This window comes from Calonectris borealis, chromosome 7, assembly GCF_964195595.1.
Source record: "Calonectris borealis chromosome 7, bCalBor7.hap1.2, whole genome shotgun sequence".
In the NCBI taxonomy this organism is placed as follows: domain Eukaryota; kingdom Metazoa; phylum Chordata; class Aves; order Procellariiformes; family Procellariidae; genus Calonectris; species Calonectris borealis.
The window spans coordinates 8601753-8616258 of NC_134318.1; the positions used below are offsets into that span (position 1 = coordinate 8601753).

Sequence of the window (14506 nt, forward strand, 5' to 3'; positions counted from 1 at the left end):
GTGCTCTTTTATCAACCTCTTTCATGTTCTTTCCCCCATAAGTGTTAACAGCAGAAACTATCTGAAGTAGAATAGATTTTCTCTGGTTAACAATAGTGATTTTTTTAAATAACATTTGAGTATTGAAAACATTTATTCACGAGCTTCAGGGAATAACACCTTGGAGTCATTTCATTGTGTTGCTATAAATAATGGTACGTTTTATTCAGGAGTGACTGATAGTACTGAATTCACCTGGTGAAGTGATTGCATCAACTATTATTTGCTCTGACAATACCCCAAACATCTTATGTTGCTACCTCTTACCTTGTAGTCCTCTGTATCAATGAGACATGTATAAAGGAATTCATACAATCTGGATTCATTATATGTACAGGATGCTGATGAGTGTTCAGCTGAAGTATTTGTAAATTTGAGAGCTAAATGTTTAAACCATTTGCCTTAGTCCTCTCCCTAAAAGCTGGATTTTCATTCACTGCACATTCTTAATGACTCCCAGCCTCCTAGATTCACATATTGCATCACAGTATGGTGTTAAATTAAATTAATTGTTCTGGATTAGAAAGGGATTAACTAATATATTTAATACATAATTACATGGAATTACAGTTTTTGTCTGTTTGGGGTTTCAGCCTTTAACTTTTATTTAAAAGTATGGTTATGGACAAAACCAAACCCATAACATGCATGTTAGCTGAAATGACCAAACTTTGCCTGGTTTAGAGCTGAAGTCTTTGACAAGTAGCTATTTTCATAAGGTTTCTGTCTGTAGACCAAGTTCTGTCATGGTTCCACCTATGTTTGTCTCAAACAGCTTTCTTCAAATCATTCCACAGGAATGTTATATAGAGTATGAGTTATGTGTGAGTGAAACTAAATGTTTTTTTAGAATAATTACAAGTGGAATTTCCTTTGTTTATGGATATGTGCATAGCTGAAATCTCAGATCAAGGGAATCAGGGAAATCAATCTTCATTACCCATCCATGGTGGTACAAGAGTGTGCTGGTTTTCCGTTAAAAGAAATATCATGGCATGTCTGTTCTACAAGTGATCATGAATAGGATCGTAGAGATTATCTCAAAATAATAAATGTCAACATAACAAATTTCACAAAGGAAAAAAAGAAATTACCTTACTGTTCTACCTTCCTTATCTCTTCATGTTACTCTTCGATATAATGGGAATATAAGGAGAAAGTGTGATGTTATTGGATGATATGGAGTGGCTATGAGGACTTGAAAGAGATCTTTTTTTCAGAAATATATTTGTAATCACTATATACATTTTTTTTAAAAATGTGTGTGTGAGTGTGTATATATAATGCTGATTGATTTGAATGCTGTTATACTCCTCTTAAGTCTATTGTAATCTATTTATGTAGTACATAGTGCATTGAAATACCACATCTAAAACCACAGTAAGATTGTTTTTATTGTCTTGAAAAATGCAGGATGTGCCTTTGCTTTGCTGCAGAAATACCGCTTTGGAACTTGTACTAACTCAGTCTATCCCTAGGTATAGAAGAATTCAACTAGCTTAGTGCTGGACATTTTTCCCTGTTTATGACTCCTGTTTAAGACCGTAACTTTTTGATTTAGAGTACAGCTAAGACCTTTAAACAATCTGTATGAGAAAGACTGTCTCAGCAACTCTACTATATTTTATTTTGAATTTTCTTCCCCCTTCCTCCCCTTCCTCCCTCTCATAACAGCATATAATCTCCAAGCAATTTATATGATAGTTCATCATAGGAAAGTCTTGTGCTGCTGCTATAGGATGAGCTTTTCTCCAACTAATTTCCTATTTTCCTGCTGTAAAACTGCCAGAAGACTTCGGTGAATGGTAGATGGATATTCAATTAAAAACTTCTGTACTAGGAACTTAGAAAATTGCTTCTTAGTAAAAAGCAGATTAACCTTGAGTATGCTTCTTGTCAGTTCAATAGTATGGATATTGCTCTATTTCTAGTTATGTTTGCCTTTCCTTCCTGCATCGTCAGTGAATGACAGTAACATCTGATTAAAAGAAATTTAACTTCTTTTTTACTCCCTGCTGATTCCCCCAATAGTTTTAAAGTTGAAATACAAACCAAAATAAAGTACCATTGGCCTTTATGATTTCTCTATCAAGCGTAAAGACTGTCGTATTTCAAATAGTACCCATAGCTTTTGATTTTGCATTAGAAATAGTAAGTGATAGTTATATTTGCTTTGCAACAGACCAGTTATTACACATTCACTTCCTGCGACTCTTTTCCCCAAGTAAGTAGTAGAAAAACATGGGGATTCACCTTGGAATCATGCTGAATTTTTCTAATATTGCCAATGTGAAAAAGTAAGAGAAAAACTCATATAATGAGGTATTTGCTTTATATATCAGAAAGAAACAATAAAAATTGAAACCAGCATAGATTCCTCCTTCCCTCCTTTGGCTTGCTCACAGTCACTTTCAAGAGAATTTAAGATCCTTATTCTCTTACCAGAAACCAGGGATCCAGCTCTGTCCTTCGAGACACGCTGGCTACCCTCCCCAACTTCAGTTGCCTGACATTGATGTTTTGGAGAGTGGATTAGAACGTGCAATATTATGCATATTCCAGCAACAGAATTCTTTCTGAGAATTTAGGATTAACCAGGATCTGAAAATGTCTGCTTTTTTCTTTTTGATTTTTTTTTTAATTATTTTTTTTTTAATTAAAAGGTATTTAATTAATTATTTTTTTCTGTGTTTTTTTTTTTTTTTTTAGCCTGTTTTATGCATGCTCATTTGGAATTAAATTTTTTCTGCAGTATTAGGAAACAGATATAAGTGAATGGTGAAAGAGAGTTATACTGAGAGGCTTTAAATTCAAGACTTTTCCTGCATATTGATTGAGAAAGGGTAATTCACACAGTGAGGAGAGCCCTCGTACTCCAATTGATATCGATAGAGGTTGAGGTAATTTATTTCTTATGAGGTACTTCACATCTCACAGTATTAGATCCATAGGGAGCTGTCCATAATGGCATGAAGAGGAAAAAAATGACAATCTCATATTGAAGCTGTTGAGGACAAAAAAATATCTATAATGAGAAACAGTTCCACATGAAAGATTGCTCAGTTGCATATGATTTTCCATGCCCTTGTTGTTTTTTTTTTTTTCCCTTAGCTCCCCTTTTTTAAATAGACTTACTTGTTTTTCACAGAAATAGGTTTTCTTGAGTCAGGTATCTTTAAAAAAAGTGCACTAGGCTTGGTTTATTAGAGTAGGGAATCTGTGTTACTGAGTAAATACAGTGATTTTCAACTTAAAATACTCGTGGGTTATTCATTCTTTGTGTTTCCTATATTAACAAAGAAAGGTAATAAATATACTTGTAAATTAATTTCCTTTTGCAGGCTTTTGATGTACAGTAAAAATATGCTTTGAAATACTGTATGAAAAGGCCTGGGAGCTTTTGCCTTTTCAAAGGAATTTTTGTTTTTTTACCATGTCAGAAATGTCAAGTTCTGCCTTTACTGTCTTGTCAGAGGATTCCTTGAATAACTTCTAAAATGCTCATTTAAGAGATTTCTTAGGCAGCAATTAATAAGGTGGCACTGCTGTGAATCCTTAAAGATTTTGGCAAAAAAAAAAAAAAAAAGAAAAATGTGCATATAATTGTTCATGCATCTAAATAGTCCCATTGTTTCAATGAGGTTATTTGCACTCAGAAAGTTATTCCTATCCGCTTCCAGGAGGGGGAACAAAGAGGTCTTTTAAAAAGTTTGTTTAAAAGCATAAGACATACTTGAAAACTAGAATTGTAAACAACTGGCTTCCTTTCGTGGTCGAATCTGACACAAACTTATCCATTGAGATCTATAGCTTTGGAGAAGATCATAGTTTGGATTTATTTAACTAGACATACGACCTTCAACAAGGGATCTTGGTTTTTATTTGGAAGTTGTACTTTGAGGAGCAAGTTGAAAATTTGAAGGGTAAAATACTGTTTCCCTTAATTCTGCGTGTAAGGGGCAAATATTCCTAGGGACTAGTGATATACAAATCAGTACAAGGAAGTACAAGGAGGCTCTTAACAGCATTTAAATTTCTTTGATTTTGCCTACTGGTTACAAGAATTTTTGTTCCTACTGTGGTGGGAACTGTAGGATTGGGACTGAACAGTAATGGGACTGAAGGATTTATCAGTCTAAAATGAGACAAGGTGGCACTAAGAAAGAAAACTTACTTGAGAGGTCTCTTCTTTATATTAGATTGAACTAGGAACCCAGATGCATTTGGGTACAACGAGCTGTTGATGAAAAGACAGCTGAGGCTTGATTTTCATGTTCTGGTAATAGTATACGTACGGTGCCCCAAGAAAAACAGGGACTCGAGGGAGCTTGATGCCCGACAAGTTTCTGTTGCTGTGCAGTGCAGATTCTGCAGCTAGCAGGGGCAGTGCAGGGAGCAAGGGGCAGGGAGGAGGCTCACACAGCAGCCGGGTGGCAAGGCCCACTGTGGGAGAAGGGTTTAGATTATATGGTTCTAGTTACTTGTTCCTCAAGAGGAGGTGTCAGAGGGAGGGAGGCTATCCATATGGGAATAGCTGCCCTGAGGCCTCACTTTGGCAAGAACTGTGAAAAAGACAGAAGTTATTCAAACAGTGCTGATTTGGACCTTCCGTGCTGTATTAGATTGTTCACATCATCAGGATGTTTCTGGGGCCCTGTTACCGTTCTTGTGGTGTGGCTGCCCCAGACTTGGCACTTCTCACAGGTGTTTCATAGCCAAGCACTCATCTCAGATTTCTTCACTCTTCGTGTGTCCTTCAAGGTGACAAGTCCTTTGCCTTTTCCCAGCAAAGAACGTAAGCAGTAAAATTAGTTTTATTTACTTACTGATGGCTGAAGCACTGTGTTAACTAATTTTGGCAGAAGCAAACTCACTGTAATCAAGTTGACAAACCTCTTGGCCCTTCTCTATTAGTTCATATGTTTTAATATGAATGGAGACTGCAACAGGATTGAACTGGATCTTCCCTTATAAAGGCTTATGGTTTGGGGTTTTTTTTTGAGACAGATGCTTGCTGTTGTCTTTACTTTGTTAAATTGCACAATAGGATTTGAAAGATCAGGGTTGCTATGAGCTGGGTATGAAAAAAACCTTAATTTTATCTTTGCACAACAAATCCTTGCGTGGAATTTTCCCAAGTAATGACAACATTGTTTCAACACACACAAAAAATTGTGAAACTGCTTTTTATACAACTTTTTTTTTCATCACTGTTATGGTTTTGTCTAGAATTTAAAATGACTTTATAATTCAAAAGAGGAAACATTTATAAGCATCATATACCAAAAAATGTTAAATGGTAAATGTTAAATGCTAAATTGTTACAACAGACATAAAGTGCCTGGTATCTCTACAGGGACTGTGACTTTTTAGTATCTTATTTAGGTTGGGTGAGGGTTTGGTTTTTTTAATTAAGGTACAATGTACAGGACCCTATAATTATTGAGTATAGGATTATTGTCAGTCAACACATAGCCTGAAATGATCAGTCATTTAATTAGAGCTCTGACATTTATTAACTTATCATAGTATTGATTGGTGTTTACCTTTTAGCTTGACATTTTTTTTTAATATTTCCATAAAGAACTGATTTCAACAAATGTGCTAGTCTTTTTAAAAATAAAATTGTCCTTGGATACATTGAACTAAATCAAAAGATGTTTATCACAGAGTCGTGGTACAGCTGCTAGAGATAAGCAATGAAAATCATGCTAGTGCGTTGGATTTTTTTTCTATTCAGTCCTCCCAAGATGGTAGGACGAGTGTTTGGGAACAGACACATCCCAGGAAACAAAACATGTGCTCAGTTTCTGGCCATAGGCCTTTAAGTATGGAAATCAATTTTCAGGAGAGCCTTTAAGTACAATATGGATTAAGGTTATAAAGTTGTTTTTAATCATGTATGTAATTTTAAACATTCCTGTGAGGTATCATTGCTTTCTTTTAACTTCTGTTATTTTAAACCAGTATGTAAGCCCAGGAATGCAAACTGAACTTGCATCTGAATATCCTCAAACATCAGGAATGCCCTGAATCTCAAGCCTGTTTTGTGTGTTTACAAATAACTCTCTATAGTGGTGTTTAAGGAAAGAAAGTCAGGATGCCTATCAAGATAAATTACTTACTGCTTTGTAGTTTCTGTAGTCAATGGCACACACAGACGTGTATGAGGTAACTAGGCTTATACTGATGTAGTCTGTTTATAACCTTATACGGCCCAGTACCTGCATATAGTTATTCCTTTACAGACGACTTGGCTGAGGAGGACAGTTCTTAAAAACTCAGAGTGAGGCTCAAGCTCCGGGTTTTGCATTCACTACTCCAACATCACTTTTCCTGGATAGAGGTCCCAGATAGATCCTGACTACTGCTGTTTGCAGTCTAGGTCCTAATTCAGCTGTTGTATCTTTAGGCCCTGTGTAATGGCATGGATAGACTCTCCTGACTGCATTGTTGCCATACAAACATTTGAAGGGATCCTTTACGTCTAAAGTGAAATAGTTTTTAAGTTTATAGCTAAGACTCCAGCTGTTCTGGAATACAGAATTTAGAAGACATCTGATCTCACCATGGATGTGATAAATTAATACTGCTCCCTTTTACTCCACAACATTGAAAAGCTGGAGTCTACAGATGTGTTTTGAACATGTATGGCTACTTTTGAAAAACAATGACTTTATATTTGAAATCTTGATACCTATTTCAGGTGGATATGTCCAAAATATCCAGGGTGCTTCATGAAGGCCTATTACAATTTACTTTTAAAAGTTTGTGGGTTTTTTAAATATGAGTATTTTGGGGGACTATTCACAAGACAAAACTTCAACCTACCAGACTAGGTCTCTCTCACCACTCTCTATAGTGAGTAGAGGCTCAGGACCTTCAGAGGTGATGCAAAAGTGATTACTTTCTCTGATGACTGTAAGGGGACCTCAAGGAGTGTGGCCTTGCAAGATTTAAGTAAATCCTTGTGAATACTTTACCACCAGTCCATACCCAGATAAACTGGCTCCATTTCACTTGGCCAGATCTTGTTTATTTTAGTCCTGCTAATGAGAGTACTTCAGTTCTGTGTTTTAACTGAATTCTTGATTATGCCTAAAGGGGGGGTGTTCTTTGATTCACATAATGAATACTAATAGTATTTACTGTTTTAATACCTATGGCTGATTGTATCCTTTTATATATCCTTTTTTATATAATTTTTTATAAATTTAGCCCATATCTATTAGCCTTAGTACTTGAAGAGATTAGATGATCACTTAAGTAGTTCTGCCCAAATCTTCTTTATAATCTACTGATCAGTTTTCAGATGGGAGAGACAGTGCAACTATTAGGTAAACATTAGTAGCACTTCAGAAATATAAACAAAGTGAAATTAAAAACCATATCAGAATAACTATGTTCCTTTGTTTAAGCTATCTCTTCAACTCAACGAAGTATGAAGGTTGTAGAATTACTGCTGTCTTTGTTAATACTGTTAACTGTTGGCATGTACCCACCAAAGACTCCACTGGAGACATGTTCTTGAGTCCTTCAAGGTTGTGTAGCTAATGCAAACATACTAGTTTGCATCTGTAGACCTTGGAGTGCAGAAGGATCTGTAATGCCAGTGAAGGTCATGATCCCCTGCTGATATAAATGAACTCCATTTAAAACAGTGGAAATATGGTGATTTGTTTCAGTTGAGAGTCTGCCCTTAGATATGTACTCTTTTAAATGAAAATCCGACAGGAAAGATTTTCTGCACATGTAGTTTTTGAGTCATTCAACTAATGTTGTTTGCCAGTGTGTGAAATAGATAGGCCTGTATTACTGGCAATACTCAGCATTTATCTTGAGGCTATGCAGTGTTAATTAAAAATACTTGTTTTCGCTTAGTGGAGTATTAATAACAATGTGACTTAGTGCTTGTAAAATGTTTCATATGTTAAAAATGCATTGAAATAGGAGCTGTATATTGCTTGTAATATCTTCACAAGGGAGCCATATAGCTGTTATTACATATATTTTACAGAATAAAACTGTAGCTGCGTGCAGGAAACTGAGAGAAAGGAGTGAGCTTAACTGCATGGTTTTTGAAATCCAGAGCCTAGTATAATGTGCATAATTTTCCTAGCCCTTTTCTTAGTTCAGTCGCCCTGTACAAGAATGAACTATTTCAGGATAGACTTATTCATTTTTAAGTACAGCAGACATGAGAACAATGTTAATTTACAAGCAGATGCAGAGTATTGCAAATACATTCTTGTTAGCTATATTACTGGAGAGTGGAACATAGTGTAGAGATGTTCAGATCATGTTTAGTTTCACTATGCCATTGTTTTAATACACATTTTTAAAATATTGAATCTTTTTAGCTATTGCAAAGTGTAATCATCTCGTGTAGATCTTGAACTGTTACTGTCACGTACATATTTGAGATGGAAGTCTGCAGAGGAATATGAACTTAAAGGAGTAATTCAGCATTCAAAGGTACTCGGGACCAATGGACAATACCTGACAGAAGCTGGGCAACATGGCACAGTAGACTTTTTAAGATGTTTAAGACTACTCCCACAGTAGACTTTGTAGTCAGGTGTTCCCCTGACTTTAACAGACTGTACGCCATTTTGAAATACTTAAATGTTTATGAGAAGGTTTTATCCAAACAGTAATGTGTTTTTTTGAGTTTTAAATTTCTTTAAGGAAGAATGAGAGTCTGCAGTTATGAGTTTACCCACATTCTGGACTTGTCCACATTCTACAGTCTGAAGCTGCATTTTACAGTGTATTTAATTCTTGGGGAAAACACAAAGTGAAGAATAACTTCAATTATAGTTAAGTTTGCTTTCTGGACATTGACTATTGACAATTATGTTAAAAATTTGCAAATAAAGTATTTTTTTCCTTATTCACTGTTCAATATTTTTATGCCATTCACTGAGTGAGGTTATTTCATATCAGCTGCCTCAAAGATTTAGGTTTGCTTAGAGCCAGTTGTATCATTAGTTGCTGCCTTTGAAGTTACAGCTTACTAGAGAACTTTAAAAAAATCTCAATATTTTACATTGATTCTATCTTCTTAGGAAAATAGGCTCTAAATATAAAGCTTTTAAAGCATGTGCCAATGTGGAAATGCATCTTTGTCATCTGAAAATGCATAGGCATAAGCTGAGTTGTATCCACAATGCTTTTACTGGTTCTGTTTACCTAGCAGTTTAGAAGGGATCAATTTTGTTGTCAAGGCTGATAACAGCTTGCAAAACATAGTAGAAGAGTCATCATTTATTTCGGTTCCTATGCAAACATTGGCACGAGAAATGGTCACATTGGTATGAGAAATGGTCACATTGCTATGAAATAGAAAGTCAGTATCTACCTTTAGGGACTCCTTGAAGGTTTCAAGGTGAAGTTCAGACCTCTCTCCAAGACCTGTGTTTGATCATCTGTTACCTGCGAAGACTGTAAGCAATTTCAGAAACGGATAGTAGGAAAATTTCTAAGTCGCCCTGAATACATAAGCTCAATTTTTTAAAGTAATTGTTCCTTTCAGTTGATAGAGAATGTACTAATCATTTCAACACATTTATTACATTACACATTCACTTTTAATGTGAAAGTTCTTTCCTGATAATTTCTAGTCTTTGCTTTAATATTAAGCATATTGCTCTGTTCACAGATTTATTTTTTTTTTTTAGCAAGGAAATAACTCTGACTGAAGTATGATATATTGTATATAACAAGATATATTGTTATATACAATATATCTAGGTGCCTACCAAGATATTACTACTTTTGTTTTCCCTAGTATTTATTTTAGTATGATTTACAAAATAAGACAGTCATGTTCATAATATAGACTTCCTAGTGTACTATAACTGAAGCCCAAATATTATGGTATATTATAGTATACATAGCTATTTCTTTAACATTTATGAGAATCTCGTTCTTTCCCTGGAAATGTAAGGTGTACTGACTTAAGACTTTGTGTAAAGACACTTTCACTGTTTGTGGTTTCTTTCCTTTTGACCAGGGCAGTCCAAAATAGTGAGTAATGAATGATTGCTTTAGAGAAACAAAGTTCATCAGACATTTTGGATTTTCATATAGTTTTTGTGCTAACATGGGAAAAAAAAAAAAAAAGATTATTCAAAACAGCTAGTAGACACAGAACTGGTGTCTAATGTGGTAATATTGAATAGAAAAAATGCTGGGCAGTACAATAAAAGCGTTAACTACACTTTTCAAATAGCTAATAATGATATAAGTACTTTGCTTATAGATAGAAATAAAAAGTTGAGATTGTTCGGAAAATATACAACTGATTCTCTTAAGACCTCTCAAATATCTCAAGAGCTCAATCTTCTATTGATACTGAGAATGAACGTGCTGTTAAATGAAGAGATTGTCCATTTTCATTGACAATGTTTGCATTGCAACATCTTGGACATTTTGAAACTCACCCATTCTGGTTTACAGGAGTAAAATAATGAATGCTGCACACTAAAGCACTACCAAACTGCATTGTGGGCATCTGAATTTATAAATTGCTTGTAGAGAGATAACATGATTTTCATATGAATATGGTGATAATGGATTGACATCAATAATAATAATTCCATAATGTTGTTCCATAAGTAACCCTGGACTATAAAAAGAGTACAGCAATTCAGAAGATAAGAAAGTGTTTAATTTCGTTCCTATATACTGCTAGTAAAGCATATGTTTTGATTCAGCAGATTATGCCTAACATCACAAATTGGCATTCTGTGAATATTGTGGTACTGGCTCCTGAAACGTATTAAAATTCAAAAAAATCCTTAAGCAGGTATGATTTACCAAATGCTCTGATGAATTGAGGACACAAAGAACATGCTTGCTAAGAGATCACAGATAACCACTGTTGTGTTTTCTATCATATTTATTACAGACTGACAAGAAAGAGAGAAGCAATGCCCTGAATGTTGCAATAGATAGTATGTGCAAGAAGACAAGAGACCTCCGCAGACAGGTAAGCAACCTGGGGAACTGAAAAGGTAGAAAAGGAGACTTGAAGGGTGCTTTTCCAAATTGCTATTTTCAGTTTTTGTAGCACTGCATTTTGAAAATAAAGATTTCTTCTATATTAAAAAAAATACTGAAGATAGTTACACTATTCCACAGAATATATACATACAAATTTTCAAAACTCTGGGAAAGAACCCTACCAAATGATACTGGCTGAATATATGTATGTACATAGGCAAAACTCTGCATGTGTACATGTCTAAATATGTATTTGCTATAGAAATATATCAGTAATGTACTTTGGACATCAAGATTCGTTTTATTTTAAATAAGCTTGAATTATTATTGGTTGTTGGAACAGATACCTTGAAGGCACCACTGGGCTACTATATCTAGTTCTTTACAGTTGTGATAACTCATACAACAGAAAAGGGTCTTTGGAATACCTGGTCCACAGTCCACCCACCCATTTTGCATCCCAGTATCCTAAAACTAATGTAAGACATGGACCAAAATCCACAATTTAGTGTACTGCAGAAGGTGAGCAGTAGACATCAGCTGTGTTTACATCGTTTCTCTGCAAGGAACATCTAAGAAAAATTGCAAACTACGTTGAAAGTATGTAACGTGCCAGTTTAGAAAAGAGAGCGCTAGAAAGCCAGTAGTTCTTTCAGCCAGGCTGCCCCAACCAGCTATATGAAAATTTATGGCTACACAGAACATAAGCACATGCTGCTTTCATCCTGTCTCTAGCTGTGGCTATTTATCAACTCTCTGGTGGAAGAATATCCCTTCCAACTTTGTGTGCAGTCTTACAAGCCAGCCTATGCTTCAAGATGATGAATAAATTCCTTCCTGTCTCCCATGATCAGCCAGAGGAAGCCTTGAAAGATGAGATGAATATAATATAAATACAGTGTTTATAACTAACTAGCTATCCAATTTCTGCTCACATTCCATCAAAAACATGTTCAGCTCAGACAGCCAGCGACTTGCATCACAAGCTCAGTGTGCCTAGGAACTCTCCCATTCTGTCCTACAGTCTCTTCCATAAGTTAATTAAACTCTAGCTTATAACAGTTTACTGACTCTGTTACAGTGTTTAAAATCTGTTAACTAATTCAATTTGTGTGTTTCTATAAACCTTTGTAAAATGTACAGGCTGAATGTAATTTATAGTCAATCTAGAACCAGTAGTTTTCTCTATCCAGAGTAGCTCTATGGCTTCTTGACATTTTCCACTGGAAGGTATTTATGAGAAATATTTCACCTACTTCCTCCAATTCTGTGTTCATACATGTGAATTGCATAAGAATTGTTTTAGGAAGAGTGCTTGCTGCATGTCTAATTCCTGATCTGGGAAACATGAAATTGTGAGTTCCATGCCTGCAGATATTGCAGTAGAGTCTTACTTGCTTTCACTTATGAACATTCATTATTCTGTCTCCTAGCACTTTTACTAGAAACATGAAAATTGTTACTTGGTCTACTCTTACAGCTTTTATAATACTTAAATTTTTTTTGAATGATACTGTGTACCATATCTGGTATTACATTGGGCACTCATAGTGGATTCGGGGCTATGGTGTGCACAATGTACTCTGCTTTCAGTCAATTACTGGGATTGCTTCTGCAAAATTGGAGTTGAAGATGAAACCCTATGAAGTTGTATTTTTGAAATCTCTTCAGTGTAGTGCACAATAAACAAAACCATCATGTAAGTGCTGCCTAGTCACCACCTGATTGTGGGTTATGCCATGGCCCCTATGGAACATCTTTGTAGACCAAAGTAAAGTGAAGGAAGGCTTGTATCTGGCAAGACTTGAAGGCAAAAGTAGCTATTTCAAGAACAGTGTATTCTGGAAGTTGTAAAAATCTCTGGCTTTTTAAATGAAATGATTTGTATTCACTTCAGGAACTTGGCCAGTACTTGTGGGGATTTAAACCTATTCTGTTTTGGTTTGATTTTTACTTGTATTGTGCCAGAGATGTGCATGTCATTTTTGTGTGTGCAGTTTTACCTAGATCACTGCTTCCCTGTCTAGTAGAGTGTTGTGGTTTAACCTGGCAGGAGCTAAACACCACACAGCCATTCGCTCACTCCCCCCTGCAGTGGGATGGGGGAGAGAATCAGGGGGAAAAAAAAAAAAAGTAAAATTTGTGGATTGAGATAAAGACAGTTTAATAGGACAGAAAATGAAGGGAAAATAATAATAATGATAAAAGAATATACAAAATAAGTGATGCACAATGCAATTGCTCACCACCTGCTGACCGATGCCCAGCCAGTTCCTGAGCAGCATTTGCCTCCCCCCAGCCAGCTCCCCTCAGTTTATATACTGAGCATGACGTCATATGGTATGGAATATCCTTTTGACCAGTTTGGGTCAGCTGTCCTGGCTATACTCCCTCCCAGCTTCTTGCTGACAGGGCATGAGAAGATGAAAAGTCCCCGACTACTGTAAGCACCATTTAGCAACAACTAAAACATCCATGTGTTATCAACATTATTCTCATCCTGAATCCAAAACACAGCACTATACCAGCTACCAGGAAGAAAATTAACTCTATCCCAGCCAAAACCAGGGCAATATCCACCCCTTATTCTATACCATCTATGTCATGTCCAAGTCCCGCACTTTCCAATAAATTCCAATTAATCACCACCACTTTTCCTGTCCTTCGATACATACACTCAGATATCATTCCCGTAGTCTATGGCCATCCTCTAAAATGTCCATTGAGTTCATTTAGTCCATGACTTTGGACTCCATCTGTCATAACGGAACAGTCCTTCAGAGCAGGAGAGATGATGTGTGGTGTTGGATTATTGCACGCTGAAGTCAGTTCTGGTTCCATCACCGCCGCACTTGTCTGGTTCTATCATCGCTGCACTTTGCTCAGTTTCATCAAATTAATGATTATTAATTAATCATTATCTAGGTGATTCTTGATATGGCATATAGCCACCATAGAAGTGATGATATACAATGCTATATAGCAATTATCATCATACAATTTAATTTATTGGCTATTCTCACCCAAAATCAAATCCCCTTGAGATACACATCGGACTTCCCCATCTTCCCGCATTATCCACCAAGTGCATCCATGTCCTTGAGCAAAAGCAATCCCACGAATGGGTTTTCCTTTGCCCGAGGCAGGAATAACCAGACTGTCTTCCCCAGCATATTTTTTTATGTGCACAACAGGGACTTTATCCCCTTCTACAGTACAGACTTACTGAGTCGTAGAAAAAATCATTGTTATGATTAGGATGAAGAGAAATAGATACTGCTTCAGATATTCCTTTTCTCTTTTGTCTTTTTCCTTTCTTTGTTCTACATTGTATTTCTTCATTCTTTAATGCTACACAAGCCATCTTTTGAAAATCTCAGCTTCATGTGTTCCTTCACATAGCTGAAACAGGAACATAATTTCAAACTTGTTTGTATTCAGCAAAGACACAGCATTATCT

General features: G+C 35.9%; 1 protein-coding gene across 1 annotated transcript in view; it reads left to right on the plus strand.

The window, feature by feature from the left end:
* The window catches only part of CTNNA3 (catenin alpha 3), a 524245-nt gene that overhangs the window by 290359 nt on the left and 219380 nt on the right, over positions 1 to 14506 (plus strand). The window contains exon 8 of the mRNA XM_075154246.1: positions 10952 to 11032. Coding sequence (XP_075010347.1) covers positions 10952 to 11032 — 81 coding nt within the window. The remainder of the gene's footprint in view (positions 1 to 10951; positions 11033 to 14506) is intronic.